The sequence below is a fragment of the Gymnoscopelus braueri genome (assembly GCF_963280865.1).
Source record: "Gymnoscopelus braueri genome assembly, chromosome: 2".
Lineage (NCBI taxonomy): Eukaryota > Metazoa > Chordata > Actinopteri > Myctophiformes > Myctophidae > Gymnoscopelus > Gymnoscopelus braueri.
The window spans coordinates 25275570-25291426 of NC_137604.1; the positions used below are offsets into that span (position 1 = coordinate 25275570).

The 15857-nt window shown below is 44.0% G+C and overlaps 1 protein-coding gene across 1 annotated transcript in view; it reads right to left on the reverse strand.

The window, feature by feature from the left end:
- LOC308105689 (receptor-type tyrosine-protein phosphatase delta-like) overlaps positions 1-15857 on the reverse strand; it is a 135555-nt gene that overhangs the window by 59836 nt on the left and 59862 nt on the right. The window contains exons 5-10 of the mRNA XM_080456580.1: positions 11611-11799; positions 6105-6215; positions 3134-3403; positions 2149-2258; positions 1378-1575; positions 340-465 (exon numbers count right to left, since the gene is read on the reverse strand). Of these exons, the coding sequence (XP_080312706.1) occupies positions 340-465; positions 1378-1575; positions 2149-2258; positions 3134-3403; positions 6105-6215; positions 11611-11799 (1004 nt within the window). The remainder of the gene's footprint in view (positions 1-339; positions 466-1377; positions 1576-2148; positions 2259-3133; positions 3404-6104; positions 6216-11610; positions 11800-15857) is intronic.

Below are 15857 nucleotides of genomic sequence, written 5' to 3' on the forward strand. Positions count from 1 at the left end.
ACACACAATCAGTGGTCAATGACATAATAAGGGGTAATACAGACCGCTGAGACTTTTCGCCGCAAGTTCCGATGCTTCATTTATGCTCTATCGTATGACGGGGTCGTACGTAGAAAATAGCTCACAACTTCTACATCGTCTATTTACCGCTGTATGACCAAGTATAAATAAGGGATCTCGTTACTCTTTTTCTGAACTAGGCTTAAGAACAAAGTGAACCAACATTATACATTATCCACACGCACGCACGCACACGCACACACACACACACACACACACACACACACACACACACACACACACACACACACACACACACTCACACACACACACACACACCTGGTTGACTGGCAGTGTGTTGTCAGAGGTGTAGTACACTCTGTAGCCCACCACCTGTCCATTGGCCTCCTCTGGTTCATCCCAGTGGATGATAGCTGTGGTAGTGCTGAGCATTCGACCTCTGACCTGCAACACAAAACAACAGGGAAACGTTCCTAGTCAGCGAATGCAGAATAGCACAACAACAACAACACCACCAGGGCTATTTGAGGTTAACCCGCTAAGTGATGTAAGCTAATCAAGTTCAATTTAACAAATGCTGAATCAGTGGCAGCTAATTATTTCCTGAGGGAAATTAATTCACCTCAAGGACAAAAACAATTACGAGGGGACTTTTTTTTGGGATAGATTCAAAACATGTCTACATCAGAAAAACATTTCCTTTTTTTTCAGCACAGCCTCAATCACAAAGATTCAATCAAAGGATTGCATAAACATCAGCAGGAAGTGCTGTGGGAGAACATGGGTGTTGTCAAACCCAAGCTGCAACCAAGGAAACTTTCATGGTATTTCCTTAGTCATGAACACGGCAGTTTGTGTTAAGTTTGTTGTGAACTTAAAGGAGAATTCCGGACATTTTAAGTGTTATCTTTGATGTCTCGTTACTCACCTACCGACGTAAAAAGTGGCATTGTTTTTTTCCAGAGATTCCCCTGGCAACACCAAGTTGCCAGGTTCTGGAAAGAAACAAGCAACCAGTGTTAAATCGTTCGGCGTTACCGGTAGCCTCTCAGGAACTTTCAGCGCATGTTTGACTATCATGAGACTCTACAATGAGTCGTAGTAGAGAAAAAAATAACTTTGCATCGGTTATAATAGACGAATTTCCCTAAGCCACGCGCTCCCATTATGACAACGGAGGGGGTTGAAAAAATTACGACAGGGGAATCTCTGGAAAAAAACAATGCCACTTTTTACGTCGGTAGGTGAGTAACGAGACATCAAAGATAACACTTAAAATGTCCGGAATTCTCCTTTAACAAAAAAAACACTTCCTGCTTTCGGCCCTCACAAGGTGTTGGAGGTGAACTGGCTGACCTGTCGGGGAGGTGAGGAGGGGGCCTGCTCTGCTGTGCGGGCCTCCACCACATCACTGGAGGGGCCCTGGCCGATGGTGTTGACCGCTGCCACCCGGAAGTCATAGTGCGAGTAAGGGCTGAGGCCGCCAACGCTGTAGCGCGTCGTGGCAATGCCATCAATCTCCTTGTAGGGGTCTTCCGAGCCTTTGGAACGATGCTGGAGACATCAAGAGAGGGTTTCCATGTCGTTACTACGGCTTCTCCCACTTACTGAAGAATTAACATCACCATTGCAAGATTGGTGTTTGTATACAACGACAGTATTGCCTCAAAATATGAATAAACACTGCTTACAGTATTCACTACTTATCATAATCCACTCTGAGCCACACAGTTAAATATTTGCCTCTACAGAGGCAATCAGACTCTGTTGAGTGCATTATTTTCTGATAACCACACGGCTCGTCATGGATTATGCTTTATCTACAGTATATAGTAATATAGCTACATAATCCAATGCTGACAGGAGGGAGGGCGGAAAGAAGGAGGGAGGGAGGAGGGAAAGAGGGAGGGAGAGAGGGAGGGAGGGAGGGAGGGAGGGAGAGAGGGAGAAGGGGGATGGAGGGAGAGAGATTTTTCACCCATGCAATAACCTGGCCAATGCTAGGTACCAAAACCTGAACACGCTGACCGACACGTTGTCAGCGCAATAACCCTGGCAACACGGAGCGAGTTTCTTAAGTTGTTACTACTGTATATGAAATCCTGTTTGTGTGTGTTGTTAACCTACCTGTATGATGTAGTAAGATACAGGCTCTGGGTTGCCAGAGTCCCAGGTCAGAGTGATGCTGGTTGCAGTTCTTTCTGTCACCACAGGAGTACCTGGAGCCTTAGGTAGAGCTGACCAGATAAGAGACAGTGTAAAAGAAATGGAGAGAGAAAGAGAGAGAAAGAGAAAGAGAGAGAGAGCGGGAGGGAGAGAGATGGGAGATATAAATTGTGTGTTCTTTTCTGCCCAGTGTGCACATCCACAGAAGGGTTAGAGAGACCAGTCAAGTGCATTGCTGCACTAGTTCATTACTATAATAACAGAAGTCTCACTGGAGGCAAGGCAAAGCCATTATAGGCCCACAAAGCCGGCCCAGTTATCTAGTGACACATGACCCTTTCCCTCGACACAAATACCTCATCTTTGTCGATTGACACTTGGCGACACTTGCGCAAACTTAAACACACACACACACACACACACACACACACACACACACACACACACACACACACTCACACCCCCCCCCCCCCACACACACACACACACACACACACACAGGCCATCAGTGGTCAATGACATACAGTATAAAGGGTAATACAGACTGCTGGTGAAAGGGTTGCGCAAACTTAAGCGCACACGCACACACATACACACACACACACACACACACACACACACACACACACACACACACACACACACACACACACACACACACACACACACACACACACACACACACAGAGGCCATCGGTGGTCAATACAGACTGCTGCAATTCTCTGCAACAATGCTTTAAACTTGCTGGCCAAGAAAAACTGATGGAAAATCAGTTAATTTCAGCTGGAGACACTGGCATATGACGTATACATTAAGTTGTACTCATTTCTATCCTGCTGGCACGCACGCACACGCAGGCACACACAGTCGCACACACAGTCGCACACACACACTCCTGCCTACCCATCACCACCTCGCATGCATCACGCTAAAAGCGAAACCAACCTTTGACAATAATCTGTGCCACCGCCTCGATCACCCCCAGCGTCGACATGGCGACGCAGGTGTAATTGTTAGACTGCCGCACGTCGGTCAGCTCCAGGACGTTCCGGCCAATGGGCATGTCGTCCTCGGGGGTCAGGTCCTCCGCCCCCAGCATCCATTTGACGTACGGCATCGGCGAGCCCACCGCCACGCAGGTGATGTTGACGTTCCCCCCTGGCATGATCTCGCTGTCGGCCGGAGGAATGGAGAACCTCGGGGGGACACGGCGCACTGGGAAGGGAGGCACGGGAAACGAGCGTTACGAATATGACTTTGATTCTACGAACCATCGAGTCTAACCTGTAGTACTTGGGTGTCACTTGCCAAAAATAACAGATTGTCAAGCTTGACAATCTGTTGTTGTTAGTTTAACCCATTAAGACCTGAGGCCGCGTCTAAAAAATCTAAATCCTAACAATTTTTCGGAAAAAAATATTTAAAAAAATGTTTCACGATTTTTCAAAAATAGCAGATCTACAAGCTCGTAGCGCGGCACTCGGTGCCGCGCTATGAGCTTGTAGATCTGCTGTTTTTGAATAGCCAAAGAAATCTAAAGTGACACAGATGCGTTCCAGGTCTCAATGGGATAAATGAGACTTCTGTGTGTGTGTGTGTGAATTATATGATATTGTGTGCGTTATATAAAGTCGATTATTGTTTAGGGTGTACGTTGATGACAAATGGCTGTTTCTCTAGCGAGCAATGTGGTCTCGGATGAGCCCGGGTTTCAATTTCTCAAAGCACAGGATGCATTCGCTCATGTGGACGTGTACTATTTCTACTACGTGTGGTCGCAACAGCATGGGTGCACGTTGATACCAAAATGTTTTATTCATGGCGTTTTTAAGGTGCGCTCAATTGAATATTTTATGACCTGAAAAACGCAACAGAATATTCACAGAAAACTCACGGCAAACACACGCATGCACACACACCAGAACACAAATCACACAACGTGGGATGGTACACAGCAAAATCCTCAGTGTTTATGTATCTGTTTGTAACTCCTGGAGTGTACAAATGTAACCAAATGGACCCATACGGGTCCATTTGTTTACATTTGCACACTCCTGGAGTTAACTTTACTGCGTAGAGCATATCTCAAAAGGAGCAAGTCACTAAACACTGACACATGAAACAGGCTGGACACACACAACACAGAGGAAGAACAGAATTGCAGAGGGAAGCAGTTGCTGTACCAACCTTCTCGCAGCTCTGGAGAGCGAGGGATGACAGAACGAACGCAGCGGGCAGAGAGAGAGAGAGAGAGAGAGAGAGAGCAAAAGGGGAAAGAGAACGTTGGAGTGAGACAGGGCAAGGCAATAAGGGAAAGTGGGGGGTGAAGAGAAAGTGAATATAGATGAAGAAATAAAGAGCGGGCAGAGAAGGGAGAAGAGAACAGAGAAGTCCACAGTCAGTGTGTTGGATAAAGTACTGTGTGAGACGGGGGGGGCGGGGGGGACGGGGGGCGGGGAGTCCATCTCCATAGACCGCCTGTCACACTCTCACTGAACGGCAGTACAAGATTTTACAGGCCCTGCAAGCATTGTTAGATTCACATCACTGACTCTGTGTGGTGTGTGTGTGGGTTGGTGGGTGTTTTTTTTTCTCTTCTTTTTCTGGTGTGTGCCAGTGTTGTGTGTATGTGCATCAGTCAGTGTGTTGGATAAAGGGCTGTCTGAGGCAGGGGGTCTCCACTGCTGGCTATCTCCATAGACCGCCTGTTAGACATTCACTGAACAGCGCAACAAGATTTTACTGGCTCCACAAGCATTGTTAGATTCACATCACTGACTCTATGTGGGGAGTGCATGTGTGTGTGTGTGTGTGTGTGTGTGTGTGTGTGTGTGTGTGTGTGTGTGTGTGTGTGTGTGTGTGTATTTTCAGTGCTGGACAGCATTGTGTGTGTGTGTGTGCATTTGTATGTCTTTCTTATTCCTGGAAGCAATATTGGAGTCAGAAAAGCATGCTACGCTGTTAAGCTCTTTTTTTTTATTCTTTCGCTGGGCAGACAGCGGAGCAGAAGGCCTAAGGAACTGAAATGTCTCAAAGATTTGGTGGGATGGATGAGTGTGTGTGTGTGTGTGTGTGTGTGTGTGTGTGTGTGTGTGTGTGTGTGTGTGTGTGTGTGCGAGCTTGTGTGTGCATGTGCATGTGAGAGAGCGTGCAGGAGCTGAAAGGGAATAATACTGCCTGAGGAGGTGAACTTCCTGTCAGAGACACAAGTCTTAACCAGACAATGATTTGGGTTTTCCTCTCAGGTCTAAAGGCTAAGAAGAGAGGCCAAAGAGATGAATAGCGTAAGTGAAGCATTCTGCCCTCCGCCCTCTACGGGTAGAAACACATCTCATTTGCAAACCATACACAATAGAATCCCCAGTGTTATTTAATTGTAAGAGTGTAAATAAAATGGACCGGTAAGAGTCCATTTGGGTCAATTTTCACATTGTCAGAGTTAAATTAACACAGATTTTGGTCCCGTTTGGCTTCATGACATTATGAATTATGAGCCTTGCTCTGTCGCAGCAGGTCTAATGGCGTCATTATCCCATGACAAATGCACATCCCTTCTAGAACATATTTCATTGCGACACCGAAAATTCCAGAGTTAATTTGAGTGTGTGAAAATGTAGCACATGTAGTAAATACTTCTTAACTTATTAAAGGTCATATTAATAAAAAAAATATTTAGACGACTAATAAAAAGAAAATAGATCCACAGAGTAAAATAAATAAATATATATATATAAAAATATCAAAAATGTTTAGAATATTTTTTTACACAAATCTTCTCTTCTGGGGGTCCCTGGCAAAACCTTTTCAGATGGGGGGTCCGTGGCCAAATAGATATCAATTTGGGGGTCCTTGACACAAACGTTTGAGAGCCAAATGGAAAAATGCTGCTTTGGTTCTGGAGATGAGACTCTCTTACCTCTGACATACAGATTAGCAGGGGTGGAGTAACGTGTCCCATCACTGTTGGTGGCAACGCACTCATACTTCCCCTGGTCGGACTCCTCGCTCAGCTCTATCTGCAGGGCACCTGGATGGAGGCAGGGGTGGAAGACACAGAGCCAGAGAGAGGACAGAGAACAGATAAAGCAATCACAAAAGGGTGATAAGATGTCCGTTAACCGTGCGCTGGCATATATGACATATTAACATAGAAATGGGAAGAACTGTATTAAGAGAAAATGAATCTGGTTCGAGTGGTTTCAGGGGAGCTTCAGCAAAAACAAGCTGAATTGTGTAACCCTGGGCTAAAAAGGGGAGTCAGTTCTATGGGGAAACGTTAGTTTCTATCACTGTCAGCAAAAAAGAACCCCAACAAAATAAGGGCAAGTTGTGAAGAGAAAAAGGAAGAAAATGGGGGTTATAAGACCTACAAAAACAGAGAATGTTCTTCATGCAAGCCAGACATTAATCCGCCAACCAAACCGAAAAATGTTGAGAAATCCAGATACAGCACAATACTTTTAAAACCCTTTGCTGAAAATTGAGAGCCATTTCTTTCACAGAGCAAAATTCAGTTTTGTTTTACAAGGATATAAAAAGTATTGCCATGGCAATAAGATATCCCCAAACCCCTCAGGATCCACCAAAGGGATCAGTTGTGTGATGTCATAGAAATCATTAAAAGACATCAACCAATTTCCATTAAGGCCAGAAGACACAAAAAAAGGAACGACATACGCAAAGCCTTGGAAAGGGACCGATGCTTTCTCGTTCCCTGAAAATAGAAAAACGGTCAAAAAGGGGTCATCAAGAGGTTTTGATAGATGGGGTTGATGGGGATAAGGCAAAAAAGCGCCCATAAAAAACTTTATCAAAAAAGTGGTTGTTTGGGGCTTTTTGACAGCAATGGGATAGAAAAGAGACAGGAATTGGTATATTTGAATGGTAACAAAAATAGGAATGTAATATACGTGTGTGTGGGCGGCGTGCGTGCGTGCGTGCATGTGTGCATAGTAAAATCCTCAGTGTTAAGTTAACCCTGAGAGTACACAAATGTAGCCACATGGACCCGTACAGGTCCATTCGTCTAACTTAACACTAAGGGTTTCACAGTGTATGTGTGAGAGAGGATGACTACGAGTGTGCCTGAGATTTCACCATCTGGACTTTTCAGGCTGAGCGCACTAACAGCTGGGAGGGAAAACAAAACAAGGCTCTCTGATTGGGCGAATATAGGCGTGGTAAGAGTGGAGGTGGGGTCAAGATCAGGGCAAGACCCCAGAAAGAAAATAAGCAAATAAATAAAAAAGAGGACTTAATATAAGATTAAAACAGAACAAAGGGTAAAGAATGTAGTATGCTTTGTCACCTCAAACTAAGCAACACAGGAGTGAAGCCCTCATAAGCACAACACACCAAGAAATGAAAAGACAGCAGATGTTGCAAGAAGCTACAGGAAGTCTCATTGAACCGATGAGATGAAAACAAAGAGAGAGAGAGAGAGATCACAATATGCCACAGAAGCAATGCATACTGTATCTGAAGAGTTACACAGTTAACTTTGAGGCGGAGAAGTGGAAATGAAGCAATAAAAAGGGATGAAACGAGATGAGAGGAGAGGAGGTGATTATTATTAAGTCACTGTATAATGAATTGCTCACTCAATTCCAATTTCCCCCCTCTGGCCCCCATCGGTTACACACTTCTCACAGATCTGAAGCGGTTGGATTAGCATTACCAGCACGGTAAGTATCTCGGAATGGACTAATACAGTACAGAATGGAGCCGCTATCCCCCAGCTTCTTCAGATCTATGAGGAGTGAACTCGTAGGGGAGGGTGGGGTTTGAAATGGAATCAGGCCCACTGTGTGGTGTTAGTCCTCCCGGCAGTCTTACCTCGTATGGGCGTGCCACCTGAGTGGGCAATGAATGCACGAGATTAGAGAAGAAGAAGAAGAAGAAAATGTTAGTACCAACAGAAGGAGAACGGGAGCAGGAGGTAGGGACACAGGACAAGGGGGGGAGGAGGGGGGGTCTTGGAAAGGAGAAGAACCAAATTAGATAGAAGGACTTGATACACCTGATCATTAGAGAGAGAGAGAGAGAGAGAGAGAGAGAGAGAGAGAGAGAATCAAGAGTGTAAATAAAGAAAGAATAAGCCTGAGGGGAGAGAGAGAGAGAGAGAGAGAGATAGATAGAATGACAGACAGTGACAGAACTATAAGGAGATAAGTTATTGATTTAACTTCATTGACTTGCAGCAGGGTAGGGTGTGGGGGTGGGGTTGGGGTTGGGGGGGGTGTGTGGGAGGTTGGTAGTGTCTTCTATACTACAGGCAGCACTACACTTCTGGGACAAGGATGCACTAGGCTTCTGGGGCAGGCGGGCAGGGCCTGAGTAAAACCCAACGACAGCACTTTAAAGTCTGCACAGCGCTCCCATACGTCCACACGAAGGGGAACTATTTGAGGCGGTCCGTCCACGTTTGTGTGTCTACTTAACCCATTCCATCCCGGAACGCATCTGTGTCATTTTAGATTTGCGCTATAACCATTATTTTATACTTTGGCTATTCAAAAATAGCAGATCTACAAGCTCATAGGAGCTTGTAGATAAAAATCTTGAACATTTGTGCAAATCTTTGAATAACATTTTTAACTAAAATCTTTGCTTCTGGAGGTCCCTGGAACAAAATATTTGACAAATGTTCGCTTTAAAAATATATATTCAAAGATTTGCACACATTCTCACGATTTTTGAAAAATAGCCAAAGACATGACAAAAATGACAGAGATGCGTTTGCGGATTTAATGGGTTAACACAGTGCTTTTTTGATTGAATACTTTAATGACAGTTTGCAAAAAGTGGTACGATTATACAATGATGCTAAAAGGATAACACAAAAAGTCCTGAGGGCTTGTTTCCATTGTGGTCCTATGGTTCATGGTAATTGGTTACACTGTCATACTGTATGAATCAGTCATTAGTCCTGGCCGTAGACTGAGCTAGAGTCTGTGGCTATAGGCCACTGCTAGTCGGGTCCAGGGACCACCAGTCGAAATGGAACCCCACAGGTCTGCACGTGGAACTTGATTAGTTATCTGTTCTTCATCAGCATGTCTCCATTAATATTACTGAAGTGAAGATAAGAAAAACTACAGAACTGGGAGCTCTAGTCTATACTATTCTTTTAGGTACAGTGATGTTTAGGTACATCTTTTTGAAAGGTGCAAACAAACAAGACAAGAGGTGCTTGTTGCAACGATTATACATTTATATAATTATACTGTATTTATATGTATGCATTGGATTTGGCCACACCCTGAAATGCCTGTATGTGTGTGTGCCCGCATTGAGTGAAAAATAATCAAATCAAATCAAATATTAAAACAATACAGAACTGGGAGTTCTATACTATACAGTTTACACCAGGGAGGGCAAGGGGATGCTAGCAGCCTGAAACCTAGTAGTCATTGATTTTCAAACAGTGGCTCCACCAGAGGCCTACCGACAGCCATCTGCAGCTGATGGCTTATTGAGTCGTAACCCTATACAGCAGCAGGGGGTGAGCGAGTGAGTGAGTGAGTGAGTGAGTGGGTGGGTGAGTGGGTGAAAGAAAGAGAGATTAAGTGAGGGTGATTGAATAAGTGAGGGTGCGGGGGGAGTCAATAGGTGAGAGTAAGGAGAAAGTAATGTTCTTTCTTTGGATGTGGAAAGTTGTAGGTGCACGGATGAGGGGTCAGCCAGCTATCTCAAAGGTGCCAGGGGTGGACAGCTGTTGTGAGTACAGTGTACAGTGTGTGTGTGTGTGTGTGTGTGTGTGTGTGTGTGTGTGTGTGTGTGTGTGTGGGTGTGTGTGTGTGTGTGTGTGTGTGTGTGTGTGTGTGTGTGTGTGTGTGTGTGTGTGTGTGTGTGTGTGTGTGTGTGTGTGTGTGTCTGTGTCCATGTATGTTTGTGTGTGTACCTATGTGTGTGTGTGTACTTATGCATGGTACTGTTGTGACCAGTGTGACTGTTAGTAAAATGCGTGCCATGCATTTTAATAACACCACATTATTGTAACAGGTGAGAGAGCAGCAGCAGCATCAGTGGCAATTAGTGTGTGTAGAGAGACAGATAAGAGTAAGGTTGTGAGCCTCAGAGCTGAAGCACTTACCAAAGGACTCTGTTGTTAAAAAAAGATACAAAGAGAAGAGAAACAGCATAGACATGGCATTACAATGGGACCATCGGTTACACAGAGGAGTTGACTCACTAGAAAAAAGCCTTCAACAGTAACAGCGGCTCCATAAAGGTCAAATATACTGATTATCTACAGACATTGTGTGCGCTAACGAGAGTTTTAAAAAGTCAAAGCTAACATCACGATCCATTTCCCTAATTATCACAGAGAATACCAATATATCACACCAAATAATTTCATGCTGACATTTTGAGTCGTTACAGTGGCTTACTGTTTTGTTGCTTTGGAAATAATGTAAAATAAAGGTCAAATGGGGAGTTTGAACAGGGAGTCTGCATACGGAGTCGTAATGCCAGATTTATACTTAGCCACGCCCCAGTGTCACGCACCGAAAATAGCCGATCTACAAGCTCACAACACAGCTATTTTCAGTGTGCGACACCCGCGCACAACCAAGTATAACTCAGGCTTCAGGGTTGAGCCAGAGATAGGAACGCAAAGCAGGGTTGAGGGTCCAAAGTTGGCTGGAAGCAGGAGGAGGTTTAAGGAGGGAGGGTCTTGGCTACAATACGTTGTGATCTCACACTACTGTGGCTACTTGATGTATAGCCAAACATAATTATTGCAGAATGGCTGAACGTATGTCAATTCTTATTTCCACGCCAGGCACGATTCAAATCCATGACAGAGATGGAAATCACACAGTGTTCATTTAGTCACAGCAGTGAGCTATTTCAGAGAGGGGGTATTCCCAATGGACAAAGCACCATCATCATCTGCGTTTAAACCTTTTTACGTGTACCAGTTCTGGTCTTGGTTTTGGTTTTTGGTCTGTATACTACTGATGAACAATGAGGCCAATATTTACAATGAGTTTAGACCGGAGTTGAAAGGTTAAAAGCGTCTGTGATGGTGATGTGCGTAGGAAGACCTCAGACAGTTCAGACACAAACAGAGAGTTGGGAAACACTGGATTCAGTAAACGAAGAGTTAGAAGAAGAGTCTGGGAGACTTGACGCATCGTCAAGTTATACTAAGAAAAACAGCGAGGAGCAGCTGAGGAGAACAGCCAGTAAACACGGCAGGAGTGGAACAGCAAGGAAGATGGGCACGAACAAGGGACCAGAAAACAGAGGCATTTATAGATGAAGAAGAAGAAGAGGGAAGGGTAGGGAAGGAGGTAGGGAGGGAGACAGAAAGAGTGAAATGCAGGGACAAACAACCAAAATGAGAAAAGGTTCAGGGAGAAAGATAGCGAGACAACAGAAGGAACGGGGGGGGGGATAAGCTCAATTGTTACCTGAGCGGAGCTGCTTGATTCGTCCATTGTTATTGGACGTGTTGACCGGCAGGAAATCCTTGAACCAGGTGATTTCTGGGTCAGGGTTGCCACTGGCAGCACAGAGCATGGTGGCGGTCCGCGAGCGCTCCACCACCTTCAGCTGTGGTCCCATGTCGATGGTGGGGAAGCCCGAGGGCAACTGGTCCTCTGGCGGAGTCAAATACAGACGGCAAGGAGAGTTAAGACAGGATTCACATCTGCAGCTGTGGAGCCGTTTTCTTTTGCAGAGACTCCTCTCAAAGGCAACTAGCCCTTGAGAGGAGTCAAGTGAAGGTTTATAAATAGACGGTTTATAAATAGACCTTTATTGATCCCAAGGGAAATTCCAGAGGGAAATTATGTACATAATCAAAACACGGTCGACATCAGCTTTCATCTGTGGATTTCCCAAAGACGCAAAAGAGTCAGTAACGATTCAGCATATGTTGGGAGCTATACAAAGCCCCAGGCAAGTGTCCTCAGATCAGATCAGATTGATCAATTATGAATTAAAAATGCTGCATTGTGCTGGGAAAGAGCCCCTCTTCTTTGTTTTTCTTTTTATAAAACAAGCTGGGAGTACAGCCTCTGCAATCAATCAAATGGAGATGTCAAATAAAATCAGTTTTATCGGGGAGATGTGTGGAGGGTCTTTTGGGATGGCAAATCAAATGTTAATTGAAAGCTGAACCAAATTAACGTCAGGAGTCGTTTCACTGCGATGAAGGTGTTAAAAGGTGGTAGCCTAACTTCAGTCAGTTGAAGAGGAAGATATGAAAAGCGGTTGGGGACAAACATCATAGACTAGATCAAATCTAACCCCTTTCCCATAGGAAATCCCTAACATTGTCAAATAAACTAGAAATACTGCATCGCAAATCAAATGCCTCGGCCAACCAGTTGCAGTTTACGTCCATATACTCTGTCTCTCTGTCTGACTTTGAAGGGATTTAATAAACACTATTAAGTGTATTCTTAGAGGATATGCAAGTAATGTGGGATTTCACAATGACTTTGACCTTTGACTTTTGACCTCCTAAGTCTAAGCAGTTCATCCTTGAGTCCAATTTGTGCAGGAAGTTGGGACACACGGACAGACGGACAGACAACCCAAAAACATATTGCCGCTGGGCAAGGCTGGCAGAGGCATAGAAATAATGTGTCAAAGGCATTGGATAGTCATTCACACATTGGCCTCCTTTATGGTTCCATATGGTGTCCGTTCCCACAGATGAATCAGATTAATGTATGTAATGGATACAATACTACAATACCAATGCTTGTGGGTGAGGTGTATTAAGCACCTGAGACTAGGCAAAGGCTCCCGACTAGGGATATTCGATATTGACTTTTTTGCCGATATCCGACATTCCGATATTGTCCAACTCTTAATTTCCAATTCCGATATCAACTAATACCGATATATGCTGTCTTTTTCAACAAAAGTGAACAAATTGTCAGGTAACAACATCACATATCTAATAAAATAAAATAGCTATAATATCAATATAATATCTAATAAATATCTAATAAATCCAAAATAATACAGTGATGTTTTCAATCAAGTGAGTCCCGGGACTCACTTGATTGAACTATTTGGGCCTATTTGACAGTGTAGAAGCATAATTGCCTTGATGCATATAACATTAACAAGCGTCAACGAGCGTCAGCTGGACACAGACACACACACCTGCCCTCTGCAGTGCTCTAAACTGAAAGTGAATGGAGTCATTTCTCTCCAAAAGCCCTTGAATATGATGGAATATGATTAAGGATTACTGTGATTATGGTAAGCTCATAATCACATTTCATATCACACACACCATACAGTAAGAACTCCTGTAACTTCCACTTTTTTTTCCAAAAAGCTTCTGTGCTTTTTTCAAAAAACGATACAGATATTTTCCGATATTACATTCTTATGCTATTATCGGCCGATAATATCGGGAGGCCGATAATATCGGACATCCCTACTCCAGACTCTAAAAGAAATCCTCTCGGGATGCAGTCAGGACATAGAGGATTTCTTATTTAATATTTTCTTCTCGGAATATCAATTGAGCCAACTGTCAGTGCACATATCACTGTCCCTGGCAAGTGCTCACTGCACTGACATCTTGTCTGTGTAACACCAGGAAATGACAGCTCCTATCATGAAAGCTGCATTGTAGTATAATCTATGCAACAATATATCCATTTCAGCAAATTTCTGCTTAGTTGCAACATTGTTCTTGGGAAGTTGTTTTGTACTTATTAGTGAAGATTATAAAGGTCGTTATGTCCGTTTAGAGACAAGCCTATTGTAAAACTGCCTACTCTGCCTTGTGTTGCCCTAATATTTCACCTATAAATTGCTAGTAATATTTACATGCATATTATCAACCATACACTACACCGAGGTCTTGTCTTTACAAGGAAACGAAAGAAAGTAAACTTAATTGATGATCTACACTACAGTATGCATGTGAAAAACTATTTATTTTTTGGTCTCTTAGAAGCAGTATTATTCAAGAACAAAACGCCATACCTTACGGAATTCTGACTCCTTCCTTCCCCACTTCAGCTGTGGGGGAAGAGTTCCGTAAATGGTACAAGGTCAAGAGTGGGGAAATATACAGAACTAAATTGAATGGCAATCGATAAGACTGCTGTTTCCACATTTTGTCAATATGGAACATTGCCAGGGGATTTACATCTGGGAAAGGAGCTTACAGTGTATAGTTTTCCTTCATTGTAAAGGAAGCAAGCTTTCAGCCGCTGGAAGCGTCGCTAACGGAAGTTCTTCTTGATAGCAAAATTCTCAACTTTCTTCCAAGACTGCGTTTTGAGACAGCTAGATGAAATGTCAGATTCATGAGTCACCCATAATAAAATGGATAAAGATAGATCTGGTGAAAACAGACAGATGGGCAAGAAGAGTGCTTGAGTGAGTCTGTGCACTCGAGTGTGTGCATGTGTGCATCGTTGCGTGTGCTTGTGTTATATTTCACGTAGGAGGTGGTCTTTATTTTATTTATTTATTTATTTCACCCAGAGTCCCTCGTGAATCCCTCTCAACCACAAAGAGCTCATTAACGGGAAATGGTAGTGCTGAGCCATGCCATAGAGATGCTAATTCGGGTACTAGCCCATCGAACCAAAGCCTACCAAGTCACAGACTCTCGCTATGAGAACGCCTGTGTGGCCTTTTAACAGCTCTGGTTTCAATCAATCTCAACACCGACAAAATGGAAACACGGACATACTGTAATAAACCAAACAAGATGAGAAGGTGTTTGTGTGCGAGTGTACGCTTGCCTTGCGCGTGTATATATGTGTGTGAGGTTGTATATTAGGGGGGAGTCATTGTTGGTGAAACAATGGAAAGGGGTGTAAAATATTAAGAGAGACGTATGGATCCGTATGGACGTATGGGGCATGGGTAGAGCACAGCGAATATAGATAGGAATACAACAGAACGAGAGACTAAGTAAATGAAAGAAAGAAAGAAAGAACAAAAGACCTGCAAGAGACCCATACTACAATCCTGATTCTCTCCACTTTCATTATGCAAACATTCACTTCAAAGCCAGCCCCTTGTAGGCAGGAATAATGCATTCTATTTCATCTATCCGAGGTGGGACAGCCGTCTGAAAATGAGCATAGACAGTTAGCTACACCACCTGACATCACGCATCTCTCAAGCTTGATTTATACACGTTGTGAGCTTGTAGATCAGCTACTTTCAGTGTGAGACACCGATCAGATACTAAGGCGTCACTCTCTCTTGTTCATTGCGTCACTCTTCCCTCCTTCCATCTCTCTTACTAACACAAAGCTGTTTAAAATGTGTGTGTGAATGAGAGTCATTTGGGCTGACGCACACATGTACCAGACCACACCACGTACAGTAACACACAACACAACACAACACAACACATACACACATACACAGAGCCAGCCCTCAGGGAGCCATCAATCATGGGGACAGGTGTAAGCAGAACCGATAACACCAGAAAGTGTGTCTGACACAAAGCCACTACAATGTGTGCATACATTTGTGTATTTGTGAGCGTGTGTGCGTGTGTGCATGTGTTAAGACTGAGCCACTGGACAGCTAAGAACCCCCCGAGGTCGGAGCTGATTCGTAACTTGACACTCCATCAGTGGAGGCGCCTTCCACACATCAGAGTGTTTTATTTGGACAGAGCCTCGCCACTGTGAAAGATCCACACACCATTTCACAG